This window comes from Chanos chanos, chromosome 8 (assembly GCF_902362185.1).
Source record: "Chanos chanos chromosome 8, fChaCha1.1, whole genome shotgun sequence".
NCBI lineage: Eukaryota > Metazoa > Chordata > Actinopteri > Gonorynchiformes > Chanidae > Chanos > Chanos chanos.
In genome coordinates, this window is record NC_044502.1 from 13786677 (window position 1) to 13802521 (window position 15845).

General features: G+C 38.8%; 4 protein-coding genes across 4 annotated transcripts in view; 2 read left to right on the forward strand and 2 right to left on the reverse strand.

The window, feature by feature from the left end:
- Window positions 1-866: 866 nt before the first annotated feature.
- Window positions 867-2233, forward strand: ndufaf4 (NADH:ubiquinone oxidoreductase complex assembly factor 4). The gene is made up of 3 exons (XM_030781532.1): window positions 867-993; window positions 1420-1514; window positions 1869-2233. The coding sequence occupies exons 1-3, from the start codon at window positions 867-869 to the stop codon at window positions 2175-2177; spliced, it is 531 nt and encodes a 176-aa protein (XP_030637392.1). The 3' UTR covers window positions 2178-2233.
- Window positions 2234-5315: 3082 nt separating this feature from the next.
- On the forward strand, window positions 5316-6347 carry tmem186 (transmembrane protein 186). The gene is made up of 2 exons (XM_030781527.1): window positions 5316-5352; window positions 5628-6347. The coding sequence occupies exons 1-2, from the start codon at window positions 5350-5352 to the stop codon at window positions 6321-6323; spliced, it is 699 nt and encodes a 232-aa protein (XP_030637387.1). The 5' UTR covers window positions 5316-5349; the 3' UTR covers window positions 6324-6347.
- A 450-nt stretch (window positions 6348-6797) lies between these two features.
- LOC115818199 (4-aminobutyrate aminotransferase, mitochondrial-like) lies at window positions 6798-12040 on the reverse strand. Its single transcript, XM_030781514.1, has 15 exons — window positions 11971-12040; window positions 11165-11265; window positions 10878-10907; window positions 10389-10506; window positions 10073-10122; window positions 9841-9921; window positions 9410-9502; window positions 9056-9118; window positions 8876-8939; window positions 8529-8677; window positions 8016-8153; window positions 7653-7820; window positions 7252-7398; window positions 7006-7117; window positions 6798-6919 (listed from the first exon to the last, which is right to left on the reverse strand). Exons 1-15 carry the CDS (start codon window positions 12038-12040, stop codon window positions 6798-6800), a joined length of 1506 nt encoding a protein of 501 aa, XP_030637374.1.
- A 1760-nt stretch (window positions 12041-13800) lies between these two features.
- hmox2a (heme oxygenase 2a) overlaps window positions 13801-15845 on the reverse strand; it is a 4442-nt gene continuing 2397 nt past the window's right edge. Inside the window, exons 4-6 of the mRNA XM_030781522.1 lie at window positions 15636-15845; window positions 15127-15250; window positions 13801-14936 (exon numbers count right to left, since the gene is read on the reverse strand). The exon at window positions 15636-15845 is cut by the window's right edge and continues 282 nt beyond it. Of these exons, the coding sequence (XP_030637382.1) occupies window positions 14809-14936; window positions 15127-15250; window positions 15636-15845 (462 nt within the window). The 3' untranslated portion in view covers window positions 13801-14808. The remainder of the gene's footprint in view (window positions 14937-15126; window positions 15251-15635) is intronic.

A 15845-nucleotide genomic window follows, 5' to 3' on the forward strand; every position in this document is an offset into this window, starting at 1 on the left:
TGTACTTACTTGTGGCCTAATTAAAATATGTGAAACAATGGTGTTCATTGTCAGGGCAGTTGAGAAACTATTTTGATAGAACATTGTGGCCTACAAATGCATTCCCTCTCTGCTAAAATGAATTTAAATGAAGATACAGTAAATAATATATATCATTTTTTTTTGTCTGTGAAATATTGTCTTTAATTTTTTCCCCTATGCCTGTACACCCCCCCTCCTTTTTTTTTTATTGTAGTGCAATTATAGTATTTTGTATTTTATGTGCATGTTTAACATAGTTACCAGAAAACACAATTACAGTCATGGAGGTTGTGTCTTTGTTAAATGATGTAAAATGGTAGAATGTTTTGAAATTGCACGTAAAAATGTATATAAACAATCCAGCTTGTTCAGATATCACTGAGCCTTCCAGGCTGTCTCGCATTTTTGTAGATTTTGGAGTAATTCACAACTCTAACACTCAGTGATGATAAAGCAAACTCCATGTATCTCCACTTTCTGTAGTACAGGTTTTAAAAATGTTCGGTGATTATTCTCTAGGCACGTATTCACGACGAGCCAGCAAACTTCCCTCATGGACGGGTGAAATGAGCTGTAATTACAGAATAACAAACCTCAGATGAGATGGCAGTTTTTAGACATTCGTTAAAGTGCCGCTGTTTAAAGCTACATAATACAGAAAGTCAACGCACAGTGGAAAGCTTGCACGTCTATAAAAGCATTCACGCAACTTCACACTTCTTTGGAGTTATATAGGCGCCACCTACTGGCCTGGCAATGCAGAAAACCGTTGTGTCGCAGAAAGAATTTCGAACCTCGTCGCTTACCATAGTTAATGTACGCGACTCTGGGACGTTATGTCAAACATGGGGGCACGCGTTGTACGGATGTTTAGGAATTTTAACTTAGAAAATCGGGCTCATCGTGAAGTTTCCAAAGCTAAACCAACTCCGGCTCCCCGTCACGCCACACCTACGAATATTACCGAACCAGGTTAGTTGCTGTTTTGTTGCCGTTCATGCAATACGAATGATTCTTGTGTAACAACTACCTAGCGTGCTATCAGACTGCTAACTTCTAGAAGGGTCAAATAAGGGCTTTATTGGATGCCTAAGCCTAATTACGAAACTGATTTGTTACCTACTTATTTGATCACAAGATGACATAAACGATAGCCTGAAATTAGGCATCTGTTTGTATTTCACTTGGAATATTTTTGATCTTTCGAGCTGAGTTCACGAGATGTATCTTGTGGATATGTACATAATTATGTATTCAAATGCAGAGGAAGTGTTTTGTGTCACTATAGATGTTTAGTCACAATAGGTAAAGTTGTGACAAATTTTTGTTATTTGGTTTGAAATTTTGTTATTTTGTTTGAAAGTCACTGTTACTCAACAAATCTTGTTTTCCACTTAGCCCAAGAAGTTACAGCAGCTATACACAAGAAGAATGAACCGCTTCTGTCGTTGCTGAAGTCAGTCTATGTGGAGTCAACGGATCCGGTTGCCAAGGTAATAAGGAGATTCCATCTAGGCCTATGCATGCAGCTTAAGACAAATTTATTGTGTGACGCTTATAATAATAAGATTGGTGAGCTCTTAGGCTCTGTCCCCGCAAGTATTGCGCACGCAATGGATTAGGCCTACAGGCATTATATATGTTTACGAAACTCTAAGCACTACTTAAACTTGAATGAGCCCCTGAATGAACTTTGAATCAGTCTCTATGCACTGTAGCCCAAAACTGTGAGAAAAAAGATAGTTCTGTTGTTTAGATGGATGTGTCTTAACACTGTACATAACCAGCTTTGCCTGATAATTTGCTTCTTGTATGATTGAATCAATGATATATTGATTGTTTTCCAGCCTACAACAGCAGTGGCCAAGGCTAAGGAAGAAGTGGAGCGGAGGCCTTTAAAGTTTAGTTTACCGGGAGATCCCTATGGAATCTGTGACATCACGGATGTTCCTAAAGGCAAACTGTCTTTAGTGGAGGCTCTCACAGCCCTGAACAGCCATAAACGCTCCCCTGATTCCTGGACTGCAGAGAAACTGGCGGAAGAGTACTCACTAGATTTAAAAGACACCTTAGCTCTTTTAGAATTCTTTATCCCCTTTGACGTTAAAATTATACCTCCGAAAGAGGAGGGCGTAAACCAGATAAAGGATTCCTAGGACCAATATACAGTTATACAAGCCGTTAGTCAAAAGTATATGATTATTTTTATGCTGTTGACTAAGTTTGTAATTATGATATTCTAAGAATATTCTTTTTTTTTTCTTCTCTTAAGTCTGTCAGAAGAGAGAGAAATGTGTGATTATGTGCGTGATATTTATTCATTGTCGTTGGTTACATTAACAGATGTCATATCATCAAGCCACTTTTTTTGTTAGTGAAACGGGAAATTTTGAATGGATTTTCAGTACTGTAATGACCAGTAAAGTACGAAAGGACGAAATGTCTGTATAATTTCACTCATGTCTCCGTTCCATAGGCACATTAAGCTATAATAAGTGTATGCTGGTGCAATAAAGCTGAATATTATTACCTCGAATAATCTGCCAGGAATCATGCAGCAGAATGGTCATAAAATTCCTGTGTCAATGAAACAAACTGTAACGGACATTTGAATAGGTGGTGTCATTAATTAACTGGGAGAAGCTTTAGAATGGGCCGTGTTATTGATTCAGTGGGGAAAGCTCTAGAAGGGGCCAGGGCTGTAATTATGTGTTTTAAAGGTCACTGAACATAAGCTGCCCCCGCCCACCCCCACGTTCACTGTGTATTTTAATTCTTCACCTTTTCTTACAAATGGTCATGAAGTGCCTCTCATTTGCTCCGTTCTCTATATTCATAACAGCCCCCAAAAGGTGTTCTGGTTATATCACGATGTTTCAGTGATGGTGGTTGAATGGAAAGATAGGCTTTTGTCAAAATTTGCCCTGATTTTGCTACTTTTATGACATTTGCGCAGTGAGATATGAAATTGACGTCACCCCAGTGGTGAATTATTTTATCAGCACTATTGAGATGTTTGGTGCATAGACATACAGCTGAAAATCAACAGTGTAAAATGAAAAGAGAGATTATAAGGGACTATGAATGATGGATGATAACCAAGCTGCTGTGGTTGAATGTGACAATGCGATGACACTGGCACATGCCCAAGTCTAGGTGTGCCTCATAAAGGATTATTAATTTATTATTAGTGAAGAGTATATGGGGTTTCTCATGCTCTGGGGAGAGCTACCATACCCCTCAAATGCTCCTTCCTTGTTCTGGTTGTAATCTTGCATGAACCACGGAAGCCCGTTTCCGCCAGCAGAGAAAAAACTGGGGGAGAGCGTCTGTTTGTTTTTTTGGTTTTTTGCGGTCGTAATAACTGAGTGTATTATAATATGGTGAAACTTTTATTGTTTCACGATTCTACTTAATATTTCAGAATTCTAGCTTTGTATCTAGGAATTTCGTCACAGTATAGCCGCAAATATGACTTAATATGTCAATATCACATATCAATATTTTGCACTATCACACAAAGTCGAATAAATATTTCGAAGTACCATTGAATGCCTTAAAGTTACAACTCAATATCTAACAATTCTGACTTACTATTTCAGAAGAACGATGCTGTACCTCTCAATTACCATGTAATTATATGTATATGTGTGTGTGTGCGCATATATATATATATATATATATATATATATATATATATGTACACACACACACACACACACATATATATATATATATGTGTGTATATATATATGTGTGTTTATAAAATATTTGTATAGCGCTTTTTACGATCAAAAATTGTCTCGGAGCAGCTTCACAGTGATCAGTGCCTAAACCCCCAGTGAGTAAGCCCATGGTGACAGTGGCAAGGAAAATCTCCCTGATGAAGTGAGTAGGAGGAACAAACCTTGAGAGGAATTAAGACTCAACGGGGGAACCCACCCTTTTCTGGCCAGCACGTAGAATAGATACAGTGTAGAATGTGTCCAAGGTAAAACAGATTCTATACCGTTTATACAGTATATACAGTATATGATTTGCTCACAGTATAAAAGAGTTAATATACAAGGGACTTCTAGGTGGTATCAGATATTGATTCATTTGATTGCCAAGCAGTGCTCATATCAGTAAGTTTGTCTTTAAGACCAACTGTGTGGTGGCTGAACAACAAACACATCGGTGTAACGTTTGCCTCTAAGCCTCTAAATAATGTTGCGAGCTACCATGCTTGTTCTCTAGATGGCACATGACCGTTGGAAATTACCATACTGCTACAGCAACTAACGGAATTTACAAAATTTGCTGATCATTAACATCATACTTTTGGAATTTGGAGTCACAAACTTGTCATTCTGAGATAACAAGCCCTAACACGAGATATAGAGTGGTAATGGTGAGAGATGAGAGTCTTTAAAGATAGTGATCTGTGATTGTCATTCTTCTCAGGCAGACTGCAAGATACTAACATACAAAGCTATTAAGTTGTCACTGTGACATATGAAGACACCTCAGACCTCGCCTGGTTCATATTTTTTTCTGTTGGCGCAAACGATAATCCATGATGACCAGAGATTTTGCAAATTACATTGAAATAATAATAATAATAATAATAATAATAATAATAATAATAATGTGAACGGGTACAAGTCATCTTGACCTTGTCATTAAGAGATTTTTTTTTGCCATTAAGAGAAGTTTTTTTTTTATTAACTACCACATATTAGGTTTGAGACAGTTACATCCCAGCATGGCTTCCTTAGGGTAAATTGTATTTTTCAAGCTGCATGAACTCTTTTGTAGACATCAAATGTTCACATCAGTTTATCTGACCAAGACCTATTTGTCGGCTACCCTTAGCCCTGCATTCAAGGTTTGTGGCACTTTTTATGTGTATACCACAACGCGTTTTGCTAACGGACACACCATTTCATCTCTTCAAACTCGGGGTTTCAGGCTCACTTCAGGTTTCATCTCTTGTGAAAAGAAAATCTTTACATTTGTGTAACGTATAATTACCATGTTCTAAGGCTTTTCAACATTTTTAACATAGGCTACTGTAAGGGTATTGGAGACGGTATTATGATTGAGCCGCGCCTTTGTTCCCTGTAGTCTTTTTGAAACAGTAACGAGTTCAGGTTCCCTGAAGAGTTTATAAAGGAAAGATTACGTACTCTGGGGAATATGTTTTCTGAAAGGTCTTCCGTCTTTTATTTTGAAATTCTTGTTCTCGTTCGATGGTTATCACGGAAACTGTCACTGGAAAACGTCACTGTTGCCGAAATCACATCATAGGATTGCACAGCCCCTCACGAAAGGGACTCATCAGTGATGGTGAGTTTTTAAGAAACTGCTCAATATCACACTATTTTGGTGAAACCTGCGTTTGTTTATAGCAATGTTGTTTGAGTTTATATATAGGCTACTCTAGATAAACTCTACTGTGTACATTTTACAAGCGTTAGCCATTAAATGGCCGTTCTCAGGACGTGACATGGGTTTGTTAATGGAAGGTTAAACAGCATGCCGTTTTAGCAACTTGTTTGAGTAAATCGTGGCCGTATTATAATCTGTCGACAATGTTTCTCTGTGTGTTTTCTTTAATGAAGCACAAGTCAACGTGTTTGATGAACGCGGCCTTACGCGTGGTCGCGGGAGGAGTTCGGAGCCACTATGCAGTTCGAAGCAGGAGCCAGTTGATCTGCAGAAGTTACCAACAGGGAAACTCGCACCTTTTTAGTACTAGAGCAGTGTCACTTGTTAGACATATGGAGCCATTACCCGCGCAGCCACACCATCAAACTCTTTTACGTTATGCTGATCTGTCCTCACATAAATACTCATTGATCTACGCTTTTCCTGCCATTAAAGGCTTGCGAGCGCTCTCTAGGCTCAAACTGATGCAAACTGGAATAACGATAGTCCTTCTTCCCACTGTATATTACTTCTATCTCCAAGGGCAAGCGTCAGTGTCCCTTCTGTATTACTCGACAGGTATTGCAGCATTTGCAGCCATTATGTTGTACTCCATTAGTCACTATGTGAGACGCGTCGTCGGAATGATGTACCTGGACTCCACAGAGACCACGCTGAAAGTGTCGCATCTCACGTTCTGGGGTCACCGACGCGACATTTGTCTTCCCGTGTCTGACGTAATGACTGTGGCAGATACTGGCGATTCTAAAGGCGAGGTGATTCTCCGTTTGAAACGGTACAGTACTCCGGACACAATGTACTTTTCTACACGTCTGGGACGTGTGGTGGATAAGAAGGCATTTGAGAAAGTCTTTGGAACTTTATCTTAATGCTATGATGCTCACTGCAGAGGACAATGTCGCTTTGACCTCAAGAAGTTTATTCTATTAAGTTATAATTTGTTAATAAAAAGACAAAAATACAACATCAACAACCACAGTAATGTTTATTGCCTCAAAATGTTTGTATTTATTATGAACTAATATACTGTATTTCTGAGTACAATCAGAGTGTTTACTGAGAGTGAAAACTTGGAATTGTCTGTTGAGAAACAGGCTGAGTTCTGTAAATGTATTTGTTTATTTGTGTAGTGCTGGAGCTAATATTCTGCTCAAGTTTTATGTTGCCATAATACATATCTGACAACAGAGTAAAATGCCAGTGAATCTGCTGCTGATCGGTGCTTAGTGTTTGGAGTCATATAAGTATTTAATCAGAGACAGGAAAGAAACAAAACCAGGATATCTTTAGTCCTTTGCCTTTCAGTGACCAACCAGGAGAATTCCTTCTATATCAAGATTGATTTACTTGAATTCAGCAAGAGCTTCGTTGAATATGTTCAGGAAAAGATGAGTGTGATGCCTCTTGAACACCAAAGCGGGGCGGAACCGAATAGAGCGATCACCGCAGCCTCCTAAGACCACACCTTTCACAGCAAGAGACAGCAAAACCCCAGTCAGTGGACCTGCGGAGTGCAGTGTGTCATAAATCAAATCTTTTCTCAATGCTTACCCTTGTTTCTGGCTTTTATGATGAGTTTGTTTCGTGTGTCTTCATCTTTCACGTCAATGGCACAGAATGTTCCCAGGCCTCTGGCTTTACTGAGGAGGTGAGGATATTTCTCCTGGAAACAGAAAGGAGCTCATGAAACTCCCGTTTGAACAGAAAACTCTGACACACACTCTCTGTTCTGTTCAAATATATCTAAAATTATCTAACGGATATATCTAAATATCTAACGGAAACGGTGTTGTTCACCTGGAGCTCATACAGGCCCTGGAGCATAACCTTGCCAGACTGTTTCACTTCTTCTAGAAGGTTCTCTGTCTTTATGACCCTCAGCACCTCTGACAACAAGACGTTTCTGGTGTGATCCCCCATCCATGTGTTAAAGATTCGCATTGGCTTTTTTGGAAGACAAACATGAATGATAAAATTATTTCCTAACAAACATTTTCAGTTTGTCATAGTGAAGAAATCAAAGTTTTGTATTTTGTCCAATGCTCTAGTTATTAGGTCATGACTTGACCTAATAAGCCTTTACAAAAAAAAAAAAAAAAAGATAATGATCTAGGGTAGCTGACACATAAGGAAATGAAAGTGTAGCATTTCATTTTTTCATGTGACACCAATGAGTGTCGTGTGACAGAACTGGAAACCTTGTCTGGTTGGAAGCTGTCTTTGTAGTAGAATCCTCCGGTCAGCATCTTCTTGCTGAAGGAGACTATGTCCGCAGGGTCACCAAGTCCCCAGTGCTCATGGGCCCAGAACTTTCCGGTGGCCCCGCCTCCCGTCTGCACTTCATCCACCAAGAAGGCACACCCATGCTAGCAACAGTTCAAAGTGTGACATTAAACTCTGAGGAGAAATTGCTTACCACAAATGTCAGTCAAGTCAAGCATTACTCAACAGCAGCAAAACACTGAAATACTTAACTGCAGAACCTCAAAACAACAGACTGATTAGTTAACTCCGTTCTGATCAGTTGCTATAGTAACTGAATGAATAGTGTGGATTCCTACCTTCTTTGTTATTCCTCTTAGCTTCCGAAAGAATTCGGGAGAAGCGTGGTTGTCTCCTCCCTCAGCCTGGATTGGCTCAATAACAATCCCTGCCACTGGTTTACCTTTCAGAGCCCACTTAGTAATAAGGTCCTCCACCTAAATCAAGACACATACACTGTTACTCAACACACAGTTTAAAGGGTGAATGGAAAGTAAGAGTAGGTAACGTGACACAGGTAATTTGGCAGTGTTAAAATAACACTATGGAGTGCACAGCTGAAGGTGAAAGTGAGCTCATATTGACACTCCCAGTGTCAAATTGGCAAATTTGCGTTATAGACATGTTATGAAAAGAAATTTCTCCACGACGTAGCTCGTCCACTCACACTCTCTGCTGTTTCTTTAAATGTTATCTTATAGTTGTTCAGCTCAGTACTTCTCATAATTATTCCTCAGTCACCCATGGTTTAACATGCCATGGTTTGGCTGACCTGATTGTATTAATGAGGTGAGTTAATGAGACAGACAAACCTCCTCCAGGCAGCGACTCTCCTCCTGTGCGTTCTCTCGTTCATACTGCTCCAGGGGATAGCGCAGTCTGGGGAACGGTGCAATGGGCCAGTCAAAAGAGGGCACATCGAGTTTCTGAATGGCCTTTGTGTGTGTGGTCGCCAGGCAACCTAAAGTTGGCCACTATCATTAGCTGATTTCAATATGAAATATTAGACGAGTAAAATGTTTGCATTTAGTGCTAGGGCTGACTTAACAACATAATAGGAAAGAATGAGTCCCAATTATTTCAAGTGATTAGGCAAGAGCCAGAAGATGATTATAATTAGGCTAATCAGCGGATGGATCAGTCACTTAGTTTCACTTACCCAGCGTTCTGCCATGGAAACCACCCATGAAGGAAAGGATGCTTAAATCAGGACAACCTGGTGCCTTGGAAAAGAGTCCCAAACTGATGAGTGATGATGGTAGTCGTGGCAACGTCGCTGACTGCTTGCGATATCTGAATGCCGCGATATCACATGCAAATACACTGTACTGTGACTTACCTGATTGATAACGCTAGTGGTACTTTCCTCTGGTGTTGGGTCGCTATGTCCACGCTGTTTTGTCTGTTGTTAATGCAATGAACATGCAACGAGATTTTAATCACATTTCCCAAAAGATTAAAAAATAAAACAAAAACAAACAAAAATTTCAACGGCTGTCTTGTAAACAGTGAAAACTTTCATCAATACAATATGCCACTAACTTCGATGTATATTTCAGGGAAGTGGTCCTTTTACTGATGTATATTAAACAATACTGTATATATTTATATATTATGTATTATATATTATGTATTTAACTATGTGTATTTTGTATTTTTTCCTCTGTATTGTTTTTCTGTGAAGTGAACTCACTCTGTACCAGATGAAAATTGATTTATAAGCATTTTCATTTGAGCAGGAGCCACACGCCATGGTCTGCACTCGACTGAGGCCCTTTGGAGCCACCTGAGGACAGGAAATGATGTCACATCTGTGTTGTAACCTTCCATATTATTTGTTTACAGATTTGGGAAGTGTTTCAGGACTTTAAAAAAAAATTAACACTCACTTGTAATGGTAAAAAAAAAAAGAAAATGCAGGGAGCCATCAGATGATTTGCTTACAGATTGTTTTTCTGATACACACACCTTAAACTAGTGTATATCTACAAAAAAATATATTCATTTTGTTGATTATATTTATCCTATTTTAAATAATACTTATTAAGGTGATGTTCAGGGGGAAAATAAGGTTGTCATATTACTCTATCTAACGATATGCTGAAAACAAAGAGGCTATCTCACCGACAGTAAGCCTTCCCCCAGTTTTCCGGTAAATTCCTTTGGTGGTAACATTCCAAGAGCAGATCGGTTCACTAAAGTGCTCTGAAGGACACATCAGATAAGTTGTAGCAATGAAAGGTTTATATAAAATTCATATATATAACTTAATTTTTTTTTTTTTTTTAATTAAAACAAATTAGTAGATGCAAACATATTACTGTTGGACTGCAGTCCTGAATTGTTCCCTTCTTACCATGTTTTGGGGATTCATCATAACTTTAATGAGCGCTGGATGGTTATATCCTAACACAAAGATACCAAAAGGATGGGGACAGTGTCAGCATTTCAAAAATCGATCAGTTCTTTCAGCTTAAATTTTTGCAAGTTCTGCTCATCAAAAAAAAAAACCAGTTCATAAGTTGGAGAAGAATAGGAGTGTTCTTAATTTCTCAATCAGGCTTTTATAGATCTCCTGCAGACTGACTGAAGAGCTTAGAGGTTCCCTACAGTGTTAACAGCGCTCGCCAATTAGAGCGACTTGTTGGGATCTGTAGTCTCTGTAGTCTTACCAATCGGTATGGATGCAATCTGAGTGTAGACATCAAGCATACGATTCCCATCCACATCCACTAGATAGTTCCCTCTGCTCTTTTCATAATCGCAGAAGAAATTCACAGACATGACGCTCTGTCACGGGGGGTAAACGAGATTACTATTAGTGCACCGACAAAGATACTGTCATTGTTTATGAACAGAGTATTATGACGTAAAATCAGATCTGTCACCGGTGATGTTCTTTGTGGAGATTGTTGCTCTGACTGTAGTGGGGACTAGAGAGTGTGTCGGTGGCTCACAGAACTAACTGTACTGCAGGATAAATGTTTATGAATATATGTTGTATGAGCAGAAATTGATACACCAACTGAAAAGTATTCCATTTTTCCTTGGCAAGACAATCTTTAAGTGTGTAAGGGTAAACAGAACAATTCAGATGTAACGTGTATTTAAAAAAAAACAAAACTCTTATGACCAAAAAAAAAAAATTCCTTGCTACTTGCCTGCATTTCTCCCAGCTGTTTCTGTAATGCCTGTCATGTGAGGAGGGAGAAAAGGATATGAAGATGTGTGTTACAGTAACTGCTAATAAAGCACTTATCAACCAATTTTGTTCTCTAAACACTTCCAGAGGACATCCGTAAATAAGTTGTATTCAGTCAAAAATTAGCATTTTGGCAACATCATTGTTGTTGTTTAATATTTACACATCCTGGTAAACGTTAACACTGGCTACGTAACTGCAGTTATAGTTTTAATGTTTTTTTTAAAAGACGTCTTGAAGAACTACCTTGGATTTTGGTCCAGGGACTTCGGTCCTCATACATGGGCCTTCACATTCAAAATCTTCATTCAGGTTTTTGAGTGGTACTTGACTGATCTGTCTGGTACCTTTAGGGAATGAAAGCACAATGTAATTTTTTTTTCATTTAATTAAAAGCTGTTATTTTACAAATGCTGTCTATATCAAAAAAAAAATTTAATGTAAAAATATATTTAACTTGAAAACAGTGAACGAAATGTTTTCGTAATTCCATATTTAAACTGTAGGATGACAGACCAAAACAGATAATTTGGGAGGGGGGAAAAAAAAAAACACTTGTAGGGTAAATGATCAATTTCAACTAGCGTCACAAACAAAAAAAAAAGCCAGACAAAAGCAGAGCAATTATGGGTACACACTACTGTATGCTCCGTTACTAACCAGACATGTACCTTGTTTGGCACTCCCCCCTTCAAAGAGGTGCCTTAGCAAAACAGGAACAGAGAACCAGTATAAACTGGACGACACAAGTTATGCGTAACACAACAGTATGACTTTGGCCTCTACATTATAACTTTCATAACCTCAAGGACTCATCAGCATATTAAACACACTTCATTCTGTTCATTCTGACAGCTCCATACAACATTATTCACTTTTTTCCCTCATTATTTTCTATGACATTTATGTGATTTTAGTGTAGTGTGAGAGCAGTTAACAGGAACGGATATATTTAAATATTTAAATTGGATGTATTTTGTATATCGTCAAAATATATTGTATATAATACATAGTATATGCTGAATATGCGGTGCATTCGTGTGCAGACTGACCCTGGGCAGAGAGACGACTGCTGACACGCAGGGAGAGAACACTCCTCCAGGTGAGGGCAGAGTTTAGCATCTTCTGGAATGACAGGCAGTTTGCTAGTTCAGTTCTTTCACAGAGGGTTCACTGTATACCATTATGTGGTTATTGCTTTGCTAAAATGTTGATTTCTTTATTTTACATCTCAAAATTATTTGCACGACTATACGTGTACCTTGTGGACTGGTACTACTTTCTGACATAAGAGTATGTGCAGTATTTTGGTGTTTTATTTTACTGCTGTTTGGGTGTTTTATTTTATTAACTTCGTTTTCATCTTCAGTGAGGTCACAGTTTCTTCAGATCACACTAATGATCATATTAAAAAAATAAATATCTGAGTTGTGTGTGGACAGTTTCTGCCAAATAAGATCAAGGTGTTACTTGTTACTGCAAAATCCAAAGTATCTGCATATCCTCCTAAATATATCAGGATTCACCTCCAGTTTAATATACCAAGATCACATCTCTGTCATATCAGCAATTAGTTTATCTTACATTGTGTCATTATGGCAACAGTTACTACTAAATGACACTTACTGTATAGAGAAGAGAGATGACGTTCCACAGAGCACTTGGGATGCTTGACCAAATGACACAGTTTAGTACCTGTTTCAGGTGGCTCTAGATTGGGCTTTTAAGCCCCTGTGTGGAGGGGGCGGGGATGCAGTGTGCCACTGAGAAAACCACATCAAACCAGTGCTTGTTTTTGGTTAAGTTCAAAAATTAACCCAGGTTCACACTGTTGTACTATTAGATCAACAATATGCACTGTGACAGTTTCAGATCAGATCATTACAAAAATGACACTCTTGAGACAATTAACTCCTTTTTCATCTTATAACCTTGAATGTATCAGAAAAAGGAATGTATGAGTAGAAGTCTGTGTTACCACCATGGAATAGCAAATCATGCTCTCTGTTGTTTTACTCTTTCACAGTTTGAAGGAAGTGCTGGGTGCATGTTTCTCAGTTTTATTAGAAATAAAAAGGATGAAACAAAAGACTCATTGGAACTTACAAGTTAGGATTCAGCGTTCAGGTATAAATGACATGCTGACACTACAACTCCACACAACTAAACCAGGGCAAAACCAGGGGTATTTATAAAGTACAAAACAGGACTTGATTAACAAACTCAGGTGACACTAATGATTAAACAAACAATAGGAAGCAAAGGAGTCTAGGAAGTAACACAAAGCTAACATAAAAATGACCAGCAGAGGGGGATAGAGAGAACCAGGACGTGACATACTGAAATCCATTCATTCATTCATTCATTCATTCATTCATCTTCTAAGCCGCTCAACCTAAGTAGGGTTGCGGGGGTGTGCTGGATCCTATCCCAGCACTCAGTGGGCGAAAGGAGGGGGAAACACCCTGGACAGGTCACCAGTCCATCACAGGCACCCTGAAATTGTTTTGCTGAAATTATTGTTTTTTTTTCTTCCAGACACCAAACACCCAGTTCAGTCAGCTATAAACCATTTAACGCATGAAAAACAGGCGCGATATAAAAAAAGGAGATGTCAGTTTCAAATGAAAATAACCTGCCAACGTTCTCAGGAATAAAGGTCATACAAAACATATTCACTTGACAGGAGCTGTTACTGATTTGTATAATTATTATAAAAAAATGCGACACAGGAAACGAACATTTAGAGTTAATTTATTATTTATCTAACTCTACTGGTGCGCTGAATTCATTATTAGGCAATAGAGTGGAATGCACCTTACAGCTTTCCAAGGAAAGAAAATTAAGATTTTACAACTACATTTAAAAGAGAAAACAAAAATGCCAGAGATTGACTAGTATTTGAGAGATTATCTGTTTGGAGGGAAGACACAATTTACATTTTCCCCTCATATCACACATTTACTTAATAGTCCACAAAACTATTTATAAAGCAAACCAGAAGCTTATGACTGTACTGTTAAAATGACTAATCCTGAAACATAACATGACCAAACACGAGGCTGAAATGCACTCAGACATCACATTTCAAATAAACAGGAGCTGTCTATGTGCATCTTACTCTGTCCCCCGAGCGTGTCACACCTCTGGCCATGGGAGGGGGAGGGGGGTTGACCAGACCTTGGTACACAAAGGTACTTCAACCAAACTCCTGCACCCCCATCAGATAAAAATGATAAGATGGATGGAATCATATCGTTGCAGGACTGCAACACAGTTTCTTTTATGTAGAGAGAGAGATCTATTGTAGACTTCCCTCAACAGCAGTGATTGGATTTGTGGAAAACAATGCAATGGCAATGCCATTGTTTTCTCTACATTCAAAACACTTCGACATCAAGAGACAAGAACGTGCACAGTGGTCAAGCCACGGTAGAACAGACAATCCTACACACTACTGTGATGTTTTCCAGTGCATTAGCCTGAAAACCATGGAAATGACCGACCAAAACCGGAAAGTCATAAATAATCTACTGTCCAAATGTGTCCATAAAAGACTGTCACATCACTGTGATATTCACACAGTAAGTGAAACAACGAGGGTTTGACACGAATGTGTACTGTGAGGACGGACAGACGCTTAAACATCTTCAGCAGCTAATGTGGTGATTTGGAAAAAAATGTATTGTGAGGATGGACAAATGCTTGAAAACATCTTCAGCAGCTAATGTGGTGATTTGGAAAGAAAAAAAAACACACACACACAAAAAAAAACTTGTTTTTTGTTAGAAGAGAAAAAAAGACTAAATGAGAAAAAATGTTGAGGGAAAAATTCATTTTTGAAGACTTCACAGCCTCCATTTCCTATTGGTTGAATCTATCCATGCTGTTCACATGAGGTACCAAGCAGCCAATCCGGCAACGGCAGCAACCCATGTGGCCAGGACCACCTGGACGGTCGGGTGTCGGAGGAGCATCTTGGCCAACTGGCAGGCGTAGGTTGCGTTTCCACCAGCCGCTGCAAAACAGGAAGTAAAATGTAAGCAAAAAAACAACAACAAACAAATTACAAACACCAAATACAAGACATTCAAAGACGTACTGAACAACTAAAGCTTCCTTTAGTAAAATATGCAACACTGAGAAGACCATTATGAGAAGTGCTTTCCTGAACTGTTTTAGTTCTCTGTACTTTGTCTTTTTCTTACCCATTTTGGCTGCGTAATAGGGACACTTGTTAATATCTCCACCCATGTCCCCATGTGCTGGAAAACCTATGTCCTGGACTTCTTCTTTAATGGTTTTACCAATCTCTTGGAGCTCAGCAAATACCTGAGAGAACAAATGAAAGATGCAGAGGAAGAGAAAAAAGATGGTGATCTAACTGAACAACAGATTACAAGTTTCCCAGTAGATTTATGCATTTTTGTAAACTTGGATGTTGGGTTTTTTTTGGTAAACAAAATGATGTATTCCCCTAACGTCAGCTTTCATTTGCCCCTGTAAAAAGGGTCAAATTTATCATTCATATGACAAGCATGAATCTTCAGTGAGTGCATAATACATGATAACATCACTAATAATAGAATCAAGCCTAATAATGAATGAATAATTATGGTATTGCAGCTCTACCAAAACAGGCCCTTTGTTGCCTTTGGACCTTAACTAAACTTGAAAGAGGAGTAAAAAAGGAGTACCAGACCCCAGACCTCCTTACATCCAGGTTGAATTTGAAGGCTAAGTTAGCCTCGGCCAACAGTCTTTCTTTGGTTTCCGCGTCCACTTCCAACTCGTTCATGCGGCTGCGGTACAGTCTCTTGAAGGCTGTGGGATTGTGGATTCCCTCAAAGTGGTAGAAGTTGAGTCCCTCACCTGTGGAGGGCAGTTTCAAGGCACGCTGAGCCACTTTCTTTAGGATCTGCCCTCC